This window comes from Carettochelys insculpta, chromosome 19 (genome assembly GCF_033958435.1).
Source record: "Carettochelys insculpta isolate YL-2023 chromosome 19, ASM3395843v1, whole genome shotgun sequence".
NCBI classification, from domain to species: domain Eukaryota; kingdom Metazoa; phylum Chordata; order Testudines; family Carettochelyidae; genus Carettochelys; species Carettochelys insculpta.
The window spans coordinates 24,004,742-24,023,486 of record NC_134155.1 but is presented as its reverse complement, the minus strand read 5'-3'; the positions used below and the strand labels follow the sequence as shown (position 1 = coordinate 24,023,486).

Genomic DNA, 18,745 nt, shown 5'->3' with positions numbered 1-18,745 from the left:
AAGCCTGGGTTCGGAGGCCGACGGGGTCCCGGCCCCATTCCCTGGCTCCCATTTCACGCCAGCCCCGGAGCTCAGCAGCGACGCTGCACGTGGGGGGAACGCCCGGCTGGGAGGGATGTGCTAGGGCCTGGCGCAGGCAGAGGGCGCACATGGGTGCTGGCTGTCCCTGCTTCTGGATGGCTGCGGCACCCCGGGACAGCAGGGTGGGCTGGGCCGACACCACGTTCCTTAGCTCCAGGTTCCCAGGGCGGTCCCAGGTGGGGGCCACGTTCCCTGCCCACTTCTCCCCTCCCCTCCTTTCCCCAGCGTGCCGAGCAGCCTGGCCCGGGACGCCGGTGGTGCAGCTGGGCTGTCGGGGAGATCCCTGAATGTATATTTATTCAACAGTATTGTGCAACAAAGTAAAGCAGAGAAACGCTGTTGGCTGGCCGCGGGCTCGCTCAGCCAGGGCTTCGCAGGGAGGGCCGGGGCACATGGAAAGTGGGCCTGGTGCCCTCCACGCCCTGGGGCTGAGCCGGCCCCCTGCTTGCGGGTTGCTCTGGTTCAGCTTTCTGCTCCGCCTGCTCCACCCCCACCGGCGTCTTCCCCGCCGGGCTGGCTCCCGGCTGCCGGTGGGCGTGCAGCATTCGTGCAAGCGGGGGGCAGGCAGGCACCTTGGCACTTGGGCGGTGAGCGGGCGGAAGGCAGAGACAGCCCCTTCCTCCCGGTGGGCGTCGGAGTTCACCCCGCTCGGGTCGGCTTGCCAGACGCTTGTTCCCTCGAAACCAAAACCAAAGTGGCAGAAAGTGATGGCCAGGGGAGCCCAGCGCGCTACCGGGAGGGGAGCAAGGACACCACCTCCCGCCGTCAGGCTCGGGGGCCCCAGCTCAGGGCCCGGCTGGCAGGCAGCGACAGGCCGGCTAAGCGATCTCCTTGATTCTGCGGATGTAGTCCTGGAGCGCCTCGGGGTCCTGCAGCCCCATGTCCTGGCACACCCACTCCAGGTCCTCCTCGTCGGCAATGGGGATGGAGTTGTAGGCCAGCTCCTCGGAGGGCAGCGTGGAGAAGGTGGTGAACTTCACCCGCTTCCGCTTGGAGGTGGGCGAGTTGAGTGGGTCCTCGCTCTGGTCCCTGGTGGAGCCCCCCGAGGAGCCGTCCCCCCGCCCATGCACCTGGCTCTGCACACTGGTCTGCGAGCTGCCGCTGCTGTGGTGGTCCCCATGGCAGCAGGTCTGGACGTTCTCCAGCGGGTTGCCAGAGCTCTCGGGCTGAGGGGAGAGGTCGTTCTGGGCCCTCAGGGGCTGCCCGTTGCCCAAGAAGACCCAGTGGTGGGAGTGGTCCATGCTGGTCTGGCCTTCAGGCGGGATGCGCTTGTGCCTGTACTTCAGCACGAAGACGATGCAGTTGATCAGGAAGACCACGATGGCCAAGCAGAAGACGCCCAGCAGGGCGTACATGCCGATCTCCAGGTCCGTCAGCCCCCGCGGCACCTGCACGAAGCCCGTGGGGAGGGTGGGGAAGTCATCTGTGGGGCGGGGGATGCTGTCCTGGCTGGGCGCTGGCTTCCTCTCCACATCGGCCCGCGGGGTCGTACTGGCTGCGCTCTCCTCCCTCCCCGAGGCCCCGGCCTTGCTGGGCACATGGCCGGCCTCCCCGTAGTCATAGGTGGGGTCCTCCTCGGAGCTGAAGCGCACCCGCACGCTGGCCAGCGCCGTGAAGAGCACGCTTTTGCGCTTGGTCTTCTGGCAGCTCTCGCAGATGCCCAGCTCGGCCCGCAGCAGGTCCCCTGCCCCCTCACCTTCTGCCACCACCAAGGGGAAGGCCCGGTCCTGGCTCACTGACACCACCTTCTCATCCAGGCTGCTCACTGCCAGGTTGTAGTCTTTGGGGTCATAGAGGGAGAGTGGGGCCGTGGTGCCGTCACTGTAGGAGACCCACATGCTCAAGAGGGCTTCCTGCGAAAACAAACACGGGGAACAGACATCTACCTGTCTGCCGCCTCCCTCCAACCAACTCATCCCATGCAACCCAGCCATCCCTGCATCCCTCCATTCTACTCACCTCCCTCCCTACCTCCCCCCATCCAACTTCCATCCAATCTCCATCCATCCATTTGTCCAACCTCCATCCATGCAACTTCCATCCAATCTCCTTCCATCCACCTGTCTAACCTCTATCTGTCCAACCTCCATCCGTCCGTCCTACATCCATCCAACCTCCCTCCCTTCATCCATCCATCCATCTGTTCAACCTCCCACTATCCAACCTCCATCCATCCATCGATCCATATAACCTTCATCAATCCAATCTCCATCCAGCCAACCAACCAACCTCCATCCCTCAGTCTCTCCATTCATCCATACCCCACACTCCTAACCCATTCTCTCCCTCCCGCACTCACTCTGTCCATCTCCACGATCTTCTGCCTCCCACCCCTCCCCTCTCTCCCCCTCCCCTCGCGGTGGGGGTATGGATGCCAGAGGACTGGGCAATTCATCAGACTTCCAGAAAGCCCACAGGGAGACTAAAGGTTTGACCTGGAAGGTTGCAAGCGATGTCCCCCGCCGCACCACTGGTGCCAATGGCTCACGTTCCTGGGGTCCCTTTTACCCCTGGCATCAGCCCAACATCCCTGCCAGTGCTGTGAGCCACCCGTCACTGGCACTGACTTGACTTTTAAAAAGTGCAAGCTCTGTCAGCCTCTCCCGAAGTGGGAAGAGCTCCCAGAGGTCCCACGTGGCAATGCAGCCAGTGAAGGGTCCTGGGAGACAGAGCTCTGCAGCCAGCACTGGGTCAAGGCCCTGCTGCACTCTGATCCCAGGGCCCAGTCTCCCTGGGCACTCCTGGGCAGACCTGGCAAGTCTGGGACAGATGCAAACTCCGGTATGTAAATTAGCTGGTGATCTGATTTGCATGGGTGCAAATAATTTGCATATCAGCAGCACACCCCGAGGCAAGCTGTGGCTGGGGGCGAAAAAGCTGCTGAAGCCTGGCGGCTGTGGGCGAGGCAGGTGGGTCAGGAGATGGGAGCTGGGTTGACTGGGGCGGTTGGTTTAGGACCCTTCTGTTCCCACCACCGAGCGCCCTGGGGGATCCCTCCCCTCTTGTCAGGTGCAGCCAGGGCCTCTCCCAGACTGAAACATCCAGTCCTGGCACATCGTGTGGGATGAGCTGAGGCCCCACCAAATTCGTTGCATCCGGCAGCCTGACACCAAGCCACATTGTCTACCTCAGCCCTCCCTTTAAGGGTGCCTCAGCCAAAGGCCCTCTCCACCGTCAGGCCCCCAGCACCACGTCTAGATGCGCCCTTAGGTGGGTGTGGCACTGGGAGACTACAGGCCCCAGCATGCAATGCTCTGGGGAGAGCCAAAGTGCATGCTGGGACGTGTAGTCCCACGCTGCGTTACCTGCTTGGAGAAGTTCACGGTCTGCTGAGCGGCTGTCTTAGCAACCATGATGTGGCTGTTGCCGGGGCTGGGCTGGAGGGAGAGCGACAGGCTGGACACCACCTGGACCTTCAGATCCGTGATGCTGACTTTCTCGTCCACCACCGTCACCACCGTCTCCCCCAGCACCGCCTCCGTGAGCGGGGACACCACCTGGAAGAGACAGCGGCCAAGGACAGGCTGTTACGGCCCAGACAGACACTCAGCACCTCCGGGCAATGGGAAACCACCCTCAGCGCTGCGAGCTCCCTCATAGCTGTGCCCTGCCAGCGCCAATGGGAAACCACCCCCAGAGCTGCGAGCTCCCTAACTGCAGTGCCCTGCCAGTGCCAACGGAAAACCACCCCCAGAGGTGCGAGCTCCCTAACTGCAGTGCCCTGCTAGTGCCAACAGGAAACCACCCTCAACGCTGCGAGCTCCCTCACAGCAGTGCCCTGCCAGCGCCAATGGGAAACCACCCCCAGCGGTGCCAGCTCCCTAACTGCAGTGCCCTGCTAGTGCCAACAGGAAACCACCCCCAGAGCTGCGAGCTCCCTAACTGCAGTGCCCTGCCAGCGCCAACGGGAAACCACCCTCAGTGCTGCGAGCTCCCTCACAGCAGTGCCCTTCCAGACCCAACAGGAAACCACCCTCAGCGCTGCGACCTCCCTCATAGCAGTCCCCTGCCAGAGCCAACAGGAAACCACCCTCAGCGCTGTGAGCTCCCTCACAACAGTGCCCTGCCAGCACCAACGGGAAACCACCCCCAGAGCTGCGAACTCCCTCATAGCAGTGCCCTGCCAGCGCCAACGGGAAACCACCCCCAGAGCTGCGAGCTCCCTCATAGCAGTGCCCTGCCAGCGCCAACGGGAAACCACCCCCAGAGCTGCGAGCTCCTCACAGCAGTGCCCTGCCAGCACCAATGGAAAACCACCCCCAGAGCTGCTAGCTCCCTCACAGCAGTGCCCTGCCAGAACCAATGGGAAACCACCCTCAGCGCTGCGAGCTCCCTCACAGCAGTGCCCTGCCAGTGCCAACGGAAAACCACCCACAGAGCTGCGAGCTCCCTAACTGCAGTACCCTGCTAGTGCCAACAGGAAACCACCCCCAGAGCTGCGAGCTCCCTAACTGCAGTGCCCTGCTAGTGCCAACAGGAAACCACCCCCAGCGCTGCGAGCTCCCTCACAGCAGTGCCCTGCCAGCACCAATGGGAAACCACCCTCAACGCTGCGAGCTCCCTCACAGCAGTGCCCTGCCAGCGCCAATGGGAAACCACCCCCAGAGCTGCGAGCTCCCTCACAGCAGTGCCCTGCCAGCGCCAATGGGAAACCACCCCCAGAGCTGCGAGCTCCCTCACAGCAGTGCCCTGCCAGCGCCAATGGGAAACCACCTCCAGCGCTGCGAGCTCCCTCACAGCAGTGCCCTGCCAGCGCCAATGGGAAACCACCCCCAGAGCTGCGAGCTCCCTCACAGCAGTGCCCCGCCAGCGCCAATGGGAAACCACCCTCAGCGCTGCGAGCTCCCTCACAGCAGTGCCCCGCCAGCGCCAACGGGAAACCACCCCCAGAGCTGCGAGCTCCCTCATAGCAGTGCCCTGCCAGCGCCAACGGGAAACCACCCCCAGAGCTGCGAGCTCCTCACAGCAGTGCCCTGCCAGCGCCAACAGGAAACTACCCTCAACGCTGCGAGCTCCCTCATAGCAGTGCCCTGCCAGCACCAATGGGAAACCACCCCCAGAGCTGCGAGCTCCCTCACGGCAGTGCCCTGCCAGCACCAATGGGAAACCACCCCCAGAGCTGCGAGCTCCCTCACAGCAGTGCCCTGCCAGCACCAATGGGAAACCACCCCCAGAGCTGCGAGCTCCCTCACAGCAGTGCCCTGCCAGCACCAATGGGAAACCACCCTCAACGCTGCGAGCTCCCTCACAGCAGTGCCCTGCCAGCACCAATGGGAAACCACCCGCAGAGCTGAGAGCTCCCTCAGAGCAGTGCCCTGCCAGCGCCAACAGGAAACGACCCCCAGAGCTGCGAGCTCCCTCACAGCAGTGCCCTGCCAGCACCAATGGGAAACCACCCTCAGTGCTGCGAGCTCCCTCACAGCAGTGCCCTGCCAGCGCCAACGGGAAACCACCCCCAGCGCTGCGATCTCCCTCACAGCAGTGCCCTGCCAGCGCCAACGGGAAACGACCCCCAGCGCTGCGAGCTCCCTCACAGCAGTGCCCTGCCAGCGCCAATGGGAAACCACCCCCAGCGCTGCGAGCTCCCTCACAGCAGTGCCCTGCCAGCGCCAACGGGAAACGACCCCCAGCGCTGCGAGCTCCCTCACAGCAGTGCCCTGCCAGCGCCAATGGGAAACCACCCCCAGCGCTGCGAGCTCCCTCACAGCAGTGCCCTGCCAGCGCCAATGGGAAACCACCCCCAGCGCTGCGAGCTCCCTCACAGCAGTGCCCTGCCAGCGCCAATGGGAAACCACCCCCAGCGCTGCGAGCTCCCTCACAGCAGTGCCCTGCCAGCACCAATGGGACACCACCCTCAGTGCTGCGAGCTCCCTCACAGCAGTGCCCTGCCAGCGCCAACGGGAAACGACCCCCAGCACTGCGAGCTCCCTCACAGCAGTGCCCTGCCAGCGCCAATGGGAAACCACCCCCAGCGCTGCGAGCTCCCTCACAGCAGTGCCCTGCCAGCGCCAACGGGAAACGACCCCCAGCGCTGCGAGCTCCCTCACAGCAGTGCCCTGCCAGCGCCAATGGGAAACCACCCCCAGCGCTGCGAGCTCCCTCACAGCAGTGCCCTGCCAGCGCCAATGGGAAACCACCCCCAGAGCTGCGAGCTCCCTCACAGCAGTGCCCTGCCAGCGCCAATGGGAAACCACCCCCAGAGCTGCGAGCTCCCTCACAGCAGTGCCCTGCCAGCGCCAATGGGAAACCACCCTCAGCGCTGCGAGCTCCCTCACAGCAGTGCCCTGCCAGCGCCAATGGGAAACCACCCTCAGCGCTGCGAGCTCCCTCACAGCAGTGCCCTGCCAGCGCCAATGGGAAACCACCCTCAGAGCTGCGAGCTCCCCCAGCTGACGCCAGAGAGCCAGGGAGCTGCCCAGGTATCCAGCAGGGCCTGGCCCCCTCCCAGATGTGCCCTCTGCCTGCGTCACGCCTGAGCTGCAGCTGTGCACCAAGCGGGGTTTGCTGGGGAGCGCTGAGCCACCGGCAGCAGCTGCACCAACCTTCCAACGTGTGGCCCTTCGAAGCCGGCATCTAAGAAATCAGGTGTGTCGCTTGTGAGCCCAAGCCTGGAGCTAATCCCAGCCCCTGAAGCTGGCCTCTGTGTGTGTGCGTGTGTGTGTGTGTGTGTGCACGCAGGGCAGAGATAACGTCCAGCTGCTCCCCCCGTCTCCCAGCCCCACGGCGAGGGCGGAGATGGGCACCGGCTGGTCAGCTTCAAAGCCAGGCCGGTGGGTGGGGCCGGTGTGGGCGACTCCGAGGGGTGTGTGTTCATGCAGAGGGGTGCCCCCCTTCCGCACGGCAGGTGGAATTTGCAAACGTACTGCCTCTGGGGACCCACATGCCAATGGCCTGCACGTGCCACGGCCCCTCTGTCTCAGCCCCAGCCTGGCTGCCCGGGCTCAAAGCCTGCAAACGGCCCCATCTTCATCTGGGGCCAGATCCAGCCTGCCCCAGCAGGTGCCTCCTTGTCCTGTTCCCTCCCTTGGCTCCAGCAGGGGCGGGGGCTGAACCGCAGTGCCCTGGGGGCTGGCCCAGGAGGCAGATGCAGCCCTGAGTGGAGCGTTTCCCTGCCGACAGCAGTTGGCACCCGGCTCGGCCAATCGGCCCTGGCAGCCCCGCAGGAGGCTCATTTGTGGGCTAAAGGAGCGGGGTTGACCCTGATCAGGGACTTCCTGTGGGGTCCATGGGGAGAGCCGAGCTGCAATCGGCTGGCCACAAACCTGCCAACAACTCCGGCTGCCTGTGGGGCCTGCTAGACTATTCTGGGGCATGCCCAGCCATTGCCACCCCACCGATGTCCTGCTCCATCATGCTGCCACTTGGATGCTGCAGCTAGTACAGGCCACATCCCCTCCCCGTCGGGCACAGGAGGAAGGGCAGGAAACAGCCTGAATGGGGGCGGGGTGGGGGGATGACGGCCTTCCCCTCTCTGCTTCATCAGAAGCCCCTTGGGAATCCCCACTCACTGATTGCTAGCGCATGCGGCCCAAGGACCACAGCACACCCACTCAGCCTGCCGTCAACTCCCCAGCCGTGGGACTGCCCTGCAAGGGGCCCCTACCTTGAAGAGCGTGGTGCCCGGCTCCCGCCCGGCCAGCGTGCTACTGTCCACCAGCTGGGCCACCCGGGGGTCATCCACCTTCATGAAGTCCCGGACCAGGTCGGTGACCTCCACCAGCCACTCGGGGCCCAGCATAGTGACGAGCTGGTCGGTGCCCTCGGAGGAGGTGGTGTGGAACTGGGTGAAGACCTGCAGGGTGGCGTGCTGGTACTGCAGGGTGCAGCCCCGGCTCTGCCTCCGCTCATCCTCGTCCTCGTCGTCCTCGCTCTCCCGCGCCGACCTGGGGGCAGAAGGCAGATCAGCCCCCCTGCCCCGCCGGGGGCTGCTGATCCTTCCCTTCTTGCAGCTGGTGGGTACCAAGGGAGGAAAGCCACAGCGAGCCTCACCGTGGGACTGCAGAAGAACAGTCTGGGCGGCAGCCAGGCCGGAAAGGATGCGGGGGTTAGAGCGGCTCACAGACCGAACATGGGGTGCAGTAACAGGAGGGTTGTGTGCCAGACCCAGGGGACACTGTGCTCAGCTGCAGCCCTGTGCCCCATTCTGGGCACCCCACTGTGGGGGGAGAGGAGCAGGGCAACAAAACGGATTAAATATCAGAGAGGGAGCCAAGTTAGCCGGTATCTTTGAGATCAACAAGAAGTCCTGGGGCACCTTAGAGACTAACCGATAGTTTGGAGCATGCCCTGTCGTGGGCAAAGACCCGCTTCGTCACCCACTTTGTCAGTCTCTACGTAAAAGAATAAATGGACATAAATCAGACATCAGGAATGGTAATGCACCAAACCCTGGGGGGGGCACTTCTATCGCCCCGGACACTCAGTGACAGATTTAAGGGTGACAGTCCTGAAACAAAAACACTCCAAAAATCAAATGGAGAGAGAAATCTCTGATCTGCAGTTTATTTGCACATTTGACTCCATTAACCAAGGATTAAACAGAGACTGGGAGTGGCTGGCCCCTTACAAAAGCAGCTTCTCTGCCCGGGGTGTTAATATCTCCCCCTTCCACTCAGGCAATGGGCCACATCCCCCCGTCTGATCTGACTTGTTTTTTCCTCTTTTGATACGTCCTATTGATAATGGGCCATTTCCACCTTGCTGAATAGACCTTGTCAGCTCTGGCCCTCCCTTTTACTGGGACCCCACTCTCTAAATACTGCTCTGAGACCACCCTCCACTCATGCATCTGATGAAGTGGGTCTTTGCCCACGAAAGCTTATGCTCTAAAATATATGCTAGTCTATTAGGTGCCACAGGACTTCTTGTTGACCTGGGAGGGATGGTCAAAGAACTGGTTGTGTTCAGATGCCAGAGGAGACCCCCTGGGCAGTCCTGATCTCAGTCATCACACGTGTAAATAGCTGTTAGAAAGGGGGCAGGGTTAGATTTCCCACCGAGGTCTGGGCAAGTAGCAATCTGCTCAGTATATAGTGATGGAAAGTCAGGTGGAGAATGGGGACGACATCCGTGCTCTCCAGTAGGCACGCCCTGGAGCAGAGCAGGCAACCGCAGTGGGCTGGGGGGATCCTAGCCTTGGAGTTTTCCAAGACCAGGCTGGGCAAAACCCTGCCAGCGACGGGCGAGGGTTACTGAGAATCATAGATCTGAGGGCGGGAAGTGACCTCAGGAGGTCATGGAGTCCAGTCCCCTGCCTAAAGCAGGACCAACCCCAATGAAATCATCCCAGCCAGGGCTTTGTCAAGCCAGGACTTAAAAACATCTAGGGATGGAGAATCCACCACCTCTCTAGGTAACACATTCCAGTGCTTCACCTCCCTCCTGGGGAAAGAGTTTTTCCTAATATCCAACCTACTCCTCTCCCTCTGTAACTTCAGACCATTGCTCCTTGTTCTGCCATCTGTCACCACTGAAAACAACCTCTCTCCAGCCTCTTTAGACCCCCCGTTGGTCCTGTCTCCACACAGAAGATTTGGGCTCGTAGATTTCTTCATCTCCCTTTCAGCCCGACCGGTGGCTCGATACGTAAGTTACACTCCTTCACGGCCAGGCCTGTTGCTGTGCCCAGTTCAGCAGCCTCTGTGCTCAAAGCAGCTGCAATTCAGCAGTGGGGTCTGTATCCAAACCAGCATGCGCAATCGTATTGCTACAGATAGAATCTATCCCCGGGGGTCGCATGGGCAGCTGGCTGGCAAAAGGGCTCTGGGTGCAGCTGGCATTTGCTGTCAGAGAGGTTGGGGTTATCAGCGTGCAAAAGGCCTCTGCCTGCTGTCTGAATAGGGAAGGGCACATCCGGCACATGTGCTGGATTAGTAGGGGAATTACGGTAGGACCTAGGCATCTCAGTTGTGAGCCAGGAGATCACCGTGCTGGGTGCTGTATGTTATGTAGTAGGTGAATCATGGTCGCGCCCTTCCTGGAGATCTGGCAGAATATCCCTCCCTGGATCTCACCTCCCGCTCTGGCTCTGCCTCTCTCCAAAACCAAGGCTCTTCTACAACCTGAAATGAGCTGCCTTCAGCAATGCAAAATAAAAGGACGAGGGGATTTGCTGGTTCTGAAGTCCCTTCAGTTCTGCAAGGCTGGGGAAAGAAGAGAAGGTGGCCAGGTTGGGTGTGGTTGTGTCGGTGGGCGGGAGTGGTTGTCGGTGGGCGGGAGTGGTTGTCGGTGGGCGGGTGTGGTTGTGTCGGTGGGTGGGTGTGGTTGTGTCGGTGGGCGGGAGTGGTTGTCGGTGGGCGGGTGTGGTTGTGTCGGTGTGGTTGTGTCGGTGTGTGGGTGTGGTTGCATCAGCGGGCGGGTGTGCATTGGGGCCTGCCTGCCGGCACCTGTGGGGTTACGTGCACATTCATCATTTGGCCTGCGCTTGTGGGCCCATGGGGCAGGGGGAAAATGCACCAGGTAAATGTGTGTGATGCACAAGCGTGTGGTACACGCCTATGTTCTGAGGGGCTCGTGAGCGTGCACGAATGTTTCTGGGTGTGACTACGTGTGCACACATTTGCCGACGGGGAAGGCCCTACCAACTCCACGGCCCACTGTGGTAAATTTCACAGTTGCAGCATTTTAAAAACCTGGAATTTCTCTGTTTTAAATAATTGAATCTTAAATGTCATTGTATTGTAACAAAAGGTGAACGTGTACTTTAAAACTGCCAAACCTATCGCCTCTAAGACTTGATGTTCCTCCAAGTGGGGGTCCCCGACCCAAAAGGGGGTCACAAGTCTATGCGGTGGGGTCATGGTATTGCCATCGTCCTCCTGGACTGCCTTCAGAGCTGGGCGGCCAGAGAGCAGCAGCTGCTCGTTGGGCACCCAGCTCTAAAACAGCACCGCCATCAGCGGCAGCAGAGAGGTAAGGCTAGCAGTACTCTGACTACCCCTTAGCCCTGCAGCCCCCTTTTGGGCCCAGACCCCCAGTCTGAGAATTGCTGCCTATTTTTGTATACTTTTACCCTATAGCATAAAGTAAAAGCACACAAAAGACCAGATTTCATGGGAGACAACAGATTTCACAGCCTGTGGCGCATTGCTCAAGGTTGTGAATTTGGTGAGGCCCTACCTGTGTGGCTATGTGTACTTGTGTATGTGTGTGCACCTCCCTCAGAGTTAACGCACCACCAGGGTTATTGATCTCAGATCTTCTCTGGCCAAGGCAAATTACCCATCTACCCACTGCTCGGCCTCGAAACAGCCTCTTCCAGCACTGCCTCCATCCCAGACCCTCTCTGGCCTCAGAGGCCAGCTCAGGCAAGAGCAGTGTTCCCTGTAAGCTGGGCACTTGTGACCTCACTCAGGAGAGACTAGCAAAGAACCCACGATTTGGGTTTTGTTGTGATGGGTGTGCACATTGCACATGCCTCAGTGTGTGTAAAATTATTCTGGACATGGCTGGAAAATATTTGTGAGGGACCATTGGAGGCACAATCATTGTGCCTTAGAAACAGCCCAGCCAAGGCAGCTCTTCCAGCCCTTGGCACCTGAACAAGAGCTGGAGGAGCAGGGTAAGGGTTCCTGGGGATTCAAGCTGTGGGTGCCACGTGGCAGCACACGGCTGCATTTGGAAGGGGGCTTTGACTCCCTCTGCAGCACCCTCCGGCAATGAGCCGGGAGCCGCCAGTGGGCAGCTGGCCCTGTGGCCAAGCAGAGGGCCCAAGCCCCCTGCCATTACTGCCTGGAGAGGGACAGCAGGGGGAGCTGGACCGGTCCCCAGCCAGCACAGCCCATAGTGCTCATCAGTGGGAGCTGCGTCCAGGACCAAGGCGCAGTAGGTTAGCTCTCCTACCCCCACACCCCTGAGGCGCACCTCCTGTCCGGCAGGATGGGCACCCGCCAGCCCTTCACTTGGCTCAGCCTGGGGTCCGACAGCTCGACGTGCAGGGGCAGCTTGGGCACCCACACCGTCACCTCCAGCTGGGCGCTCAGGTGCTCGTAGCTGAAGGTCACCCGGGCATTCATGGAGCCCCGCGTCTCCTTCCCGCTCACGAAGACGTAGTCGCAGCTGCTGGACACCTGGGCAGAACGAGAGCAAAGCAGTGGCACTGAGCAGCGGGCCTGGCTGCTGCTCCAGGGCTGCTGGTCGTATGGAGCCTTGAAGCAGGGGGTACCTAAGACCCCTCTGTTCCACACCCTGGGCACTGCATTGGCAGCTTGGCTGAAGTCCAGGACAGACACAGCTGGCATGTGGCCTGGGGAGACTACAGCTCCCAGCATGCAATGCTCTGGATGGCGCACAGACTGCTGGGAGTGGGAAGGCAATGTTATAAACCTGCCTGGCAAGGGCTCGCCAGCTCGGATCTCAAGCACTTGCCAGGCTGGTGTCCTGCTCTCCCCGCACCTGTCATGTTCACTCCCATAGGTCAAGTGCTTAGTGAAGGGGCTCTGCTATTATTCGCCAGTCCCTTGCTTCACTGCAAACCAGTGGAGGGAGCTGGCAAGACACATGAATCATAGAATCCTAGGGTGGGAAGGGACCTCAGGAGGTCATCCAGTCCAGCCCCCTGCCTAAAGCAGGGTCAACCCCAACTAAGTCATCCCAGCCAGGGCTTTGTCAAGCCCGGACTTAAAAACCTCTAGGGATGGAGATTCCGCCACCTCTCTAGGTAACACATTCCAGAGCTTCACCTCCCTCCTGGGGAAATGTTTTTCCTAATATCCAACCTACACCTCCCACTCTGTAACTTCAGACCATTGCTCCTTGTTCTGCCATCTGTCACCACTGAGAACAGCCTCTCTCCATCCTCTTGAGAGCTCCCCTTCAGGAAGCTGAAGGCTACTATCAAATCACCCCTCACTCTTCTCTTCTGCAAACTAAATAACCCCAAATCCCTCAGCCTCTCCTCATGGGTCATGTGCTCCAGCCCCCTAATCATTTTCATTGCCCTCCGCTGAACCCGCTCCAATGCGTTCACACCCTTTCTGTACAGTGGAGTCCAGAACTGGGCACAATACCCCGGATGTGGCCTCACCAGTGCCGAACACAGGGGAATAATCACTTCTCTAGATCTGCTGGAAATGCTCCTCCTAATGCACCCCAATATGCTGTTAGCCTTCTTGGCTACAAGGGCGCACTGCTGCCTCATATCCAACCTCTCATCCACTCTGCACATGAGCCCTATTGCAAAGGCAAACCAACCCTAGACTGCCCCTCTCCTTATGGGCCGAGAGTCTCCATTAGCTGGCTCAACAGCCCAGTCTGCTGGGGCGCAGGCGGCAGCTAAGCTGCATGAGGGGCCAGTGTAGTCCCGAGGTAGCAGCCCCTGAGCAAGGCTGGAACTGATGGGCAGGCAGGCCCGTTTGCAGAAGAAAAAGCCCCTGTGCACTGCAACAATGCCCCCAGGGGTTAGTAAGGGTGTTGTCTACAAGGGGAAGGTGTCTAGGAAGGGGGCGGAGCTATGCATGGCTTGCGCCCCGTGACCCATTGGCAATCCAGGGCGCGATCCGGCCAGGCGCCAAGCGCCCTCCACCGAAGGCCTTGGTGAGAGCGGTTCTGCAACAGGGACGTGTGACTGTAACAAACGTGCACACAGCTCAAGCCAAGCGTTCACGTACAGTCCGGCAGAGAGAGCAGACGGAGGAGCCCCAGCTCGTGTCATTGACTTGCTGTACGACCACAAGCAAACGCTTCTGCCTCGCTGTGCCTCAGTTTACCCCCCCAGTAAAGTGGAGATAATAGTACTGGCTTTCCTTTGGACAGTGCCGTGAGACTGGTGTTAGAAACCAGGCCTCTGTGACGGCTCCCACCACGCTGCCCCAGGGAGGCTGGCTGTTCCCCGTCTCCTGGGAAACAAAGCATTTTCATTCAAGAACTTTTCGGAGCCTGGATGCAGCCAGACAAGCTGGGTCTAGAGTTTGTTTCGCCCTGTTCTGAGTCTCCACAAAGTGTCACCAACGGCGTGAAAGTGACGGAGAGTTCACACGGCTTGGCCAAGGTCACACGACGTCTCTTGCTCTTCAGCAGCCCGACTGGGAACAATTTATTTCACTCAGGCAGTCCCTCTGGTCTGGCACTGTTGCTATTGTAGTTACATGGCAGTTGCCTTTAAGGTGCAATTCCCTGGCACACCCATCATCCTCATTAGCGTTAATACCCTGAGATGTTTCCGCATGGAATCAATTTAATCCCATTGTTGTCTCTCGCCCCTTCTTTAATTTCTGTTTATGCAAATACCATTAGCGAAATGCGCTATAAAACAAATACAGCCCGAGGGAGCTGCTTATTACAGACCAATCCGAGCCAATTAAGGAGCGAGGGAGGAAATGACTAACGTATTGCTCCTGTGTCTTCTTTGGGCTGTAAGACGTGAGAGCAACATCGCCCGCCTGGAGGGCGGAAGTGGGACTGCACACAAGCCACTCCAACTCTCGGCCAGCAAGTGCGATTCCACACCACCAAGTAATCCAGCCTGACTTGCCGCGCCCGAGCGATTGGCCGCTGACCCGGCTGCCTCTGCGGATCAGCTCAACCGGGTGCACTCGGCTTGGTTTGCAGCTTTGAAACCCACGTGGGGTCGATGACTGGCAGGCGAAACGCTCACCACCGAAACAGCAGCGGGGGCTGGAAATCAGGTCTGCTTGGGGATGGTGGCAGGACTCAGCTCCCGTGTGTGCACCTGGCTTTTTTCAAGGGCCGGACGCAGCTGGGGGACCGAGAGCTTTGGAATACCTGGCCAGATCACTAGGCTGCTTGTGCAGATCTCGTCCTCATTTAGGGAGCCAAACTCTTAGATGCTGGTTGCGATTGTGGGTGTCAAGCAGTGTTCCCTGTGAGCTGCGTGCTTGGGCCCAGGACAGATTCAGGTCCAGGCCAGCTGATCACCAGAGTGGCACAGCAGGCAGTGTGTGTTTCTATGGGTGGTGCACATCCGCACATGCCTTGGTGCATATGACAAAATTTATTCCACCCACAGGTGGAAAAAAGTAGAGGGAACGCTGATGTCAAGCCCTGGAAAATCTCGCTTCAATTGTGGGCTCTGAGCCCTGGGGAATCTGGCCTGGATTACGGGTGCTGAGCCCTGGGGAACTCAGCCACGAGCTCTTTCAACTACCTTGGGCGTGTGTTGAGGCGGGGAGGGACAGCATGAGATGGGTATTTAATTCCCCGATCTCTCCTTGGCCCCAGCGACGACATCAGACAGACACAAGCTCAGCATGTCTGCAGAGGCAATCTCAGCTCTGCTGGGGCTGCGGTTGAATAAAGATGAGCTTGGAAATGAATCCCCCGGTGAATGAGCACTCGGGATATTATGCCATTGATCACAATACTATGATGGGCTGCTGCTCGCATTACCTGAAGCAATATATCCCCCAGCTCGGCTGGTCTGGGGCTGCCAGCTCGTCAATTCACCGAAAGCCACCCCCCACCCGTCTGGATGACGGAGCAGCCCTGTTATAAAGCTACTGTATATTAGCTCCTAAATGTACTGAACTCTATTACAGACAGGCTCCATGTAGCTAGAGCTGCTGGTTCCCATCCGAATGCTGAGTGTGGACAGAGGGGCCTTGCTGGGCAATGAGCCGATCACTGGAGCCGGGAATGTAGTTTCCTGGAATGTTCTGCTAGTCCCTTCTGGATGTTATCGCCAGTGGTTTTTAATGGTTGAAGATGGAAATAGCAACACTGCCTGGGCTCTTTAGATCCCCTCTGCCAGCTGTGCTAACTAGTGGCAGTAGTAGGCTATTATCTTCTCTGTGGCCCTGGTGTATGTGGATTCCGGGAATGTCCGGGAATGGACCCAGAAAGGCCTGTGGCTCGACTCACAGCTCCAAGCTATGGGCCCTTCTCTGCCAATCGCTGCCTGGGATTGAGCGTGGCTGGATTGAGGGTGACTCCCCACAGCAAAGCGTGTGTCTTCAAGCCCCCCCATCCCCCCGCCCAATCCTTACTCCGAACACCTGCTTCGGCTCCCACACATTTCAAGCCTTCCTTGAAAGACCTCCCATTTTGCACCTTTGTAGCTGCAGAGAAGATCCTGAGCACTGGCACAGGCTTGGGCATGGGGGAAGGGTTTTCCTTCTGCTTAGCCAGTTGGCAGGTAGTAGGAAACAGGGGGTGCATCTGTGTCCACCCCTCCCAGGCCTGATCCCAGGAGGTCCTGGTTGCCTCCGAGGAGGGTGCTCCGCAACCTTAGCTTGTGCTGAATTCAATGGCAGGATCTGGTCCCAAGGAAGCTGAGCTGTGCAGCCTCAGCCCAAGTGGTGTCCTTCTCCATGATGGGGGAGACCCTCAGATGCCCCCTTCAACCCACAGTTTCCTTCCTCTGCTCTCAGCAAACAGCTGTGAAACACCCCAGCTAGGTGTGTGTCTCCAGCCCCCACCACCAGAAGCAGCAGGGCCACAGAGAAGAAAATAGCCTACTACTGCTACCAGCTCAGCTCAGCTGGTACAGGGGATCATAGAAGCACAGAGTCCTAGGGCGGGAAGGGACCTCAGGAGGTCATCGAGTCCAGGCCCCTGCCCACAGCAGGGTCAACCCCAACAAAATCATCCCAGCCAGGGCTTTGTCAAGCCAGAACTTAAAAACCTCTAGGGATGGAGATTCCACCACCTCTCTAGGTAACACATTCCAGTGCTCTCACGCCCTCCCAGCTGGCATCGCTATGTTCATTTTTAAACATTAAAAACCACTGGTGATACCATGCAGAAAAATAACATTAAAACACTGTTAAGATTGTGTGGTCCCCTGCCTCTTTCAGGTCAGACGGTGCTCTATGAATGGCCCAGGTGCCCTATGGGTGACCCCAGGCCTTCCCCTTTGGACCCTCCTCTGAATGCCAAACAGTTTGTTTCCTCCTGGGCATCTCTGTGGTGCTCACCATTAATCCCCTCCCTATGCTAATGCGTTTCTCTTCCCAACCCCCGGGTCAGGCCAGGTGCTCTCTGTGTCACTGGGGGATCGCGGCACGGAGGCGAAGGTGTCTCGGAGACGTGGGAAGGCTGATTTTTCCAAGCACTGAGCCTGTGACAGAGCTCCCCGGGTTGTCCTTGGCCTGCCTGCAGCTCACAAAGGACCCACTGGCAAGTGGCCTGAGAAGGTGGCTAGGAAGAAGGTGAGAAGCAAAACACTGAAGATGCGAAAAACTACCACTACCTTTTGAGTGAAGCCCACCAGAAGGAAAGGAGGGCGTAGCCGTCAAGGCACAAAACTGGGATTCCAGAGTTCTGCATTCCCATCTTTGCTTTCCCACAACCTTCCTACGCAAATGTGGGTGAGTTACAAAAGGCTTCATCAAAAGGTGCTCAGCATCCACAGCACCAGTTGAAATGGCTGGGACCTGAGAATGCTCAGAAGTTCTGAAAACCAGCTAAAGGGCTAGTAATCCTACGAAGGCGTGTTCAAGGCGAAACACATTAAAGATTGTAAAGCCTCCTGTACCACAACACTTCTAGATTGGTATGGGAGAGTTCAAAGGTGTCCTCCTGCCATATTTTGTTTGGTCCAAATTTTGTGACCATTAAGGAAGAGGAAACACATGAAATAAAGACGTTTTTCTTCATTCGGCCCCCGTTTACCTCTTCACACTCATTCGAGCTGGTGCAGAAAGCTGTAGTCAAGAGCCCTACACAAAATCACCAAACGTTATCCTATTAATTTGACATCAGTAAGTATGTCCATTTTTGAAAAAAACCCGAAGGACTGCAGGAGAGCAGGGAATCTGGCTGGACACCCTGAAGAGGAGGAGGTGACCTGTGAAAAGTGAACTCTAGGTGGCTCCTCACACTGGAGCTGTTGCCAAGTCAGGGCACGAACGCTGTTCACCAGGGCACCACTCCAATGACAGCTCCTTTCTCTTCCTGCAGATTCTGCCTCGTTCACGATCCCTCCTGCAGCTTGTGCACGAATGAGGCAGGGCTCCTCCAGATAACCACCTCTTTCTCTGCAGAGCCTTGATCCTTCCCAAGAGCAGGCCTTGTGCACTCAGGCCACGGGGAAAGACACAGCCAGTGATCACGGCCTCCAAGACTGGCTCATAAGGGCCAAGGGCCCTGAGCCGAGGCCAGTTACAAGTGGGACATTTCCTAATGCTTGAGGGTTTGAGTCTGTAGCCTTTCACTGCCCTTTGTGTGCATACGATCCCTGTGCCTTCCGCGTGGCATGCTCAGCTCCCAGCTCTTCTGAGCAAGAAATGATTTACAGGACCAGACAGCGGATTCCACTCCATAGTCTGTGATGGATGGAACAGGTTTATAGCCCTGACACTGTATTCCTACTCCCCAATCTCTCCAGGTAACAGAAAGCTCCTCCGGAACAAATCTCGTCCGCAAACACAAAATAACTCAGCCCGGGACTGCACGGAGGCGCCTAATGGAAAGCATAAGGCAAAGTTTGTGGGGCTGGAGGGCTGCGCAATACATTATTCAGCTCTGGCCGTGTGCATACGCTGCTCCCCCTGGATGCAGGGACAGTGGGTAAATAGATTTACGAGCAGGAAGGCAGCACATTAACCAGTTTGAGTGTCTCGGAGTCCAGCCTGAAGTGTATTATTGCTGCAGTGTTTTATCAGGCTGCAGAGACCGGAGCTCCATAAATTAGAGTGGGGGGCAGTAAATCACAGTGAGGAGAGCTTTATTCTGCGACTCGGGTAAACACTGTCTGATGGTGCCTGTC

General features: G+C 58.7%; 1 protein-coding gene across 1 annotated transcript in view; it reads right to left on the bottom strand.

Moving 5' to 3' along the window:
- Nucleotides 1-370: 370 nt before the first annotated feature.
- Nucleotides 371-18,745, bottom strand: part of TMEM132E (transmembrane protein 132E) — a 179,487-nt gene continuing 161,112 nt past the window's right edge. Inside the window, exons 6-9 of the mRNA XM_075013680.1 lie at nt 11,944-12,149; nt 7,685-7,964; nt 3,387-3,578; nt 371-1,934 (exon numbers count right to left, since the gene is read on the bottom strand). Coding sequence (XP_074869781.1) covers nt 900-1,934; nt 3,387-3,578; nt 7,685-7,964; nt 11,944-12,149 — 1,713 coding nt within the window. The 3' untranslated portion in view covers nt 371-899. The remainder of the gene's footprint in view (nt 1,935-3,386; nt 3,579-7,684; nt 7,965-11,943; nt 12,150-18,745) is intronic.